Raw genomic sequence first — 3,661 nt, 5'->3', positions numbered from 1 at the left:
CGGGGGACACTCCGGGATGAATCTATTCTGTCTTCACCAGGGCTTAAAATACCCCTAATTAAAATTAACCTGAGATCAGCAATGTGATTTTCGCAGTCCTTGTGGCTTCCCCCAGTCACCCTTTACCACCCCCCAAAAAACCCCAGTTTATTTGGGTTTTCAAAATGAACCGCGAGCTGAAATATTTGCCTAAAGGCGTGTTATTTTGGGGGAAAATAAACCTATTTTTGCTCGTCCTGGAGATCCCCCGAGCAGTTTTTCCGTCAAGTGTATTTTCCGTGAGCTGGAGTTGTATGAAATAGATTTGCCTTTATGAGCTGAGTGGGCACAAATAGGTAAATCGGGAGGTAATTGTAATCCCATCTACACTCTCCTCACTCTACACACCCGTCTGGATACGCACACATACACTTTGCAAAGGCAAACGTATTTCACACGTCCATAAATAAACACAGCGAAATACTTGAGCTTTGAATTTGGTCATGAGATAATCCTGGCACCAGCAGCCGGCCAAGATTTTGGGGTTTAAACTGTAAGAAAAAAGCCAATCGGATCCTGCAATTGTAGCAACCTCCTCGGGAAATGCAAAGAGAAAACCTGGATTTAAGCCAAAGGCACCTTCAAAATTTGCTGGTGTGACAAGGACCCACTTTGGCCGTTGCAGAAAACCTTTAATGCCACCAAACCCTGGAAATCCTCTTGGAAACATTGTCACCCCCACAATGCTTAAATTACATGAGAAAGGTCTCTTACCTTCTGCACGAATAATGATAATAATAATAATAAAACCAGGTTCAACATAAACGAAAACAGAAGCTAGAAAATATTTTTAAAGGCAGCAACAAAAACAGAAGCAAACAAAATCCGCCCCAAATTGGATCTGACCATTTGAAAACACCGTACACACCACGAAATGCCTTTTAAAAAGGAAAAAAAAAATCTGGGAAATCCCGTCTTTCTCCACGCACCCGTTTTGAATTTACCGTCTGAAGCAAAAGCAAGACTTTATCTGTATTTATTTCCGTATTTATTTCCGCCCCAATTACGAATCCAACCCAATATAATCCTTCTGTCGGGTTCACTCCCACCAAAACCTCTCTTGGCGTGGACGTTGGAGGTTCTTTGTGCAGATAAGTTTTAGGGGTTTTGATAACCTTGACTTTGCCTTTTTTTTTTTTTTTGGTGTGTGTAATTATAACTCAGCTGTCAGAGAATATCAGTTCCCTTTGGATACAGAATGGGAGGGGGGAAAAAGAGAAAAAATAATAATAAAAAAGAAGTGTTTGCTTTTTAAAGGCCAATTTTTTGTGTGTGGTTTTTTGGTTTTTTTTTTGTTGGGGGGGGACGCCAAGGGACAGGTTTTGCTGGTGCTTGTGTGCAGGGAGGGGGGTCCACACACGACCCACACGCGTGCAGTCCTATATGCACATACACCGCCATATAGCCCGGCCATCCTGCTGCTGCCACAGCACTAATTATAGCTCAGACCCGGATATTTTAATCCACATAGCACAGGCAAACCACTCAATCCCCCTGCACAGACACGAATCATCTTTTCTACCAACTTTTTTCGGGAAATTCAATCCATCCCTTCACATCATCCTCACTTATTGACCTGCAAGAAGCCTCTGAATCCGCCCAGCTGCAAATTAAGACAGAAACAAACCCGAATATTCACATCCACAGAGATTCCCAGCCATATGCAATCTCGACAGTGAAAATAAAATGTGTTCAATGGAAGCCTCTTTGCAGACAATCCCAAACTTGAAACATCTGCTCAACACACAGAAACATTTTCTGCCTTCGCAAACAAGACCTCAATTCGCCAGGAAACAAAAAAAAAAAAAAGAAAAGCAGCTTTTTCCTCTCCCAACGAGCTTCCAAGCCATGAAATGAGCCACAGTGCACAATTCCAGCCTGAGATGTTTGTAATTGAAATTGAGACCCTACGCAGTTTAATTTTTAGATATATTTTTAACGCACTTCAACACTGAGCAAAGCCAAAGGAGACAATTTCGTTTCGCGCACGGAAATAAAGCATTTGCATAGAAAGCGATCTGAAAGCGGGGGGGGGCGGAAATCAGGGTTCATCTGCCTTAAAAAACACAGTCCCCCCCTAGAACATCCCCCTCCCAACCAAACAAACCCCAAGTCCCTGCGATTTCAGAGCAAAGCCGCCTCATATTTTCACATTCTGATGGCAAGGACCATTTTTTTTTATAAGTACATGCACAGCAAATTTTCTCCATATAAACAGGGCGAGGGCGACTCCTCCAATAGCTCCCTGCTCCTTTATCTCAGCTCTAATATATATATATTTAAAGGAAAAAAAAAAAAGAAAAAGAAAAAAACCCCCACAAAACACAAGCTACACCAACCTTTCTAGGAAGAATATTTTTCCCCCAAACACAGTAACAATACCGAACATTCTTGTGCCAATTTCTGGAGGAGAAGTTGGCAGGATAGAGAGCACATTCCTGCATATTCGCATCGCTCTTATTAGCTATGGATGATTACTAATTGCCGAAATTAGCTACTGGTAATGAACGATTCCCTTACCTTTCGCTTCATTGTCAGAATTATCAGTGCTGGTGTCAGTGTTTTTACTCAGGTCTTTCTCTGCTTCCGAAGGGCTGATTTTAGGTGCTGGGGCGGTTTTTTCTGTTTTAATTTCGTTGCTGGCCGTGTTCTGGATCTGCTCTGCTTTTGTGTTTTCGGGGAAATTCACTTTCGCCAGCGGGGGAGGCGGAGGAGGTGGTGGAGGAGGTGGTGGTGCTGGTTCCAGATGCTCATTCCTTGGGTTCAGGCTCGCCCTGGCTTCAAAACTTGCCTCAAACTCATTTGGATTGTTGCAATTTGACGTCTTCTCCATGGAGGGGTAACCTTGGCTTGCTCGGTAGTAGCTGGGAACGGGGACTTCATGGTCATTTAGGCAAGACTCAGGCATTTGGTTGGGGTAGAGGGTTGGCTCTGTGGCATTTTTGGCTCTTTTATCAGCGTTATACATACAGCAAACATTTTCTTCCTTGACATTGGTTGGGAAGGAGCAGGATGGGAGCTGTCTTGCAACAGGTTGCTCGATCCTGTACGTATTTTTGGGGTCACACCAAGTGTCTAGCTGCGAAAGGTAAGATGGATAGGTGCTGAGAGCTAAGGTAGAGCTATTCACCTCGTCCCTTTTGGAAAGAGACGGGATAATTCCACAGTTCCTCATGACTCCGCAGCTGAAATCGCTCCCAGGCTGCATGTACATCCCTTGGCTGGAGGAATAATTCTCCCCTCTACAGGTACCGGCCAACGAGTCCATCAAAAACGAGTTAGAAGTCACATTGTTGGGACATGACATTTTCAGAGAGGCTTTTTAAGGAGGAATACTCCAGCCAGGGGCTGACATCTTTTTTTTAGGGGGGAAAAAAAAAAAAATATCAAGCACCATAATTATCCACGCATCGCTCTTCCCCCCCACCCCCCCTCCCACCCCCCCCCACGTGATGCCCAGGCCAATGAGGATTGAAAATGGCCTTGATGATTCAGACGGGGGCGACGTCACGGGGGTCAAGTTGGCGGGACCGGGAACGGCACCGTGGAGCAACAGCGACATCTGGCAGCACCGGGCCGGGACCTTCACGTTGAACAAAGGCAAAGCCCCCCCGGGCCCCCG

The 3,661-nt window shown here is 45.0% G+C and overlaps 1 protein-coding gene across 1 annotated transcript in view; it reads right to left on the bottom strand.

The window, feature by feature from the left end:
- The window catches only part of HOXC10 (homeobox C10), a 4,732-nt gene extending 1,277 nt beyond the window's left edge, over positions 1 to 3,455 (bottom strand). The window contains exon 1 of the mRNA XM_065654401.1: positions 2,560 to 3,455. Within this exon, the coding sequence (XP_065510473.1) occupies positions 2,560 to 3,346 (787 nt within the window). The 5' untranslated portion in view covers positions 3,347 to 3,455. The remainder of the gene's footprint in view (positions 1 to 2,559) is intronic.
- Positions 3,456 to 3,661: the final 206 nt, after the last annotated feature.

Source organism: Caloenas nicobarica, chromosome 33 (genome assembly GCF_036013445.1).
Source record: "Caloenas nicobarica isolate bCalNic1 chromosome 33, bCalNic1.hap1, whole genome shotgun sequence".
In the NCBI taxonomy this organism is placed as follows: Eukaryota; Metazoa; Chordata; class Aves; order Columbiformes; family Columbidae; genus Caloenas; species Caloenas nicobarica.
Note: the sequence above shows the minus strand (reverse complement) of the source record. Positions and strands in the feature narration are given on the sequence as shown.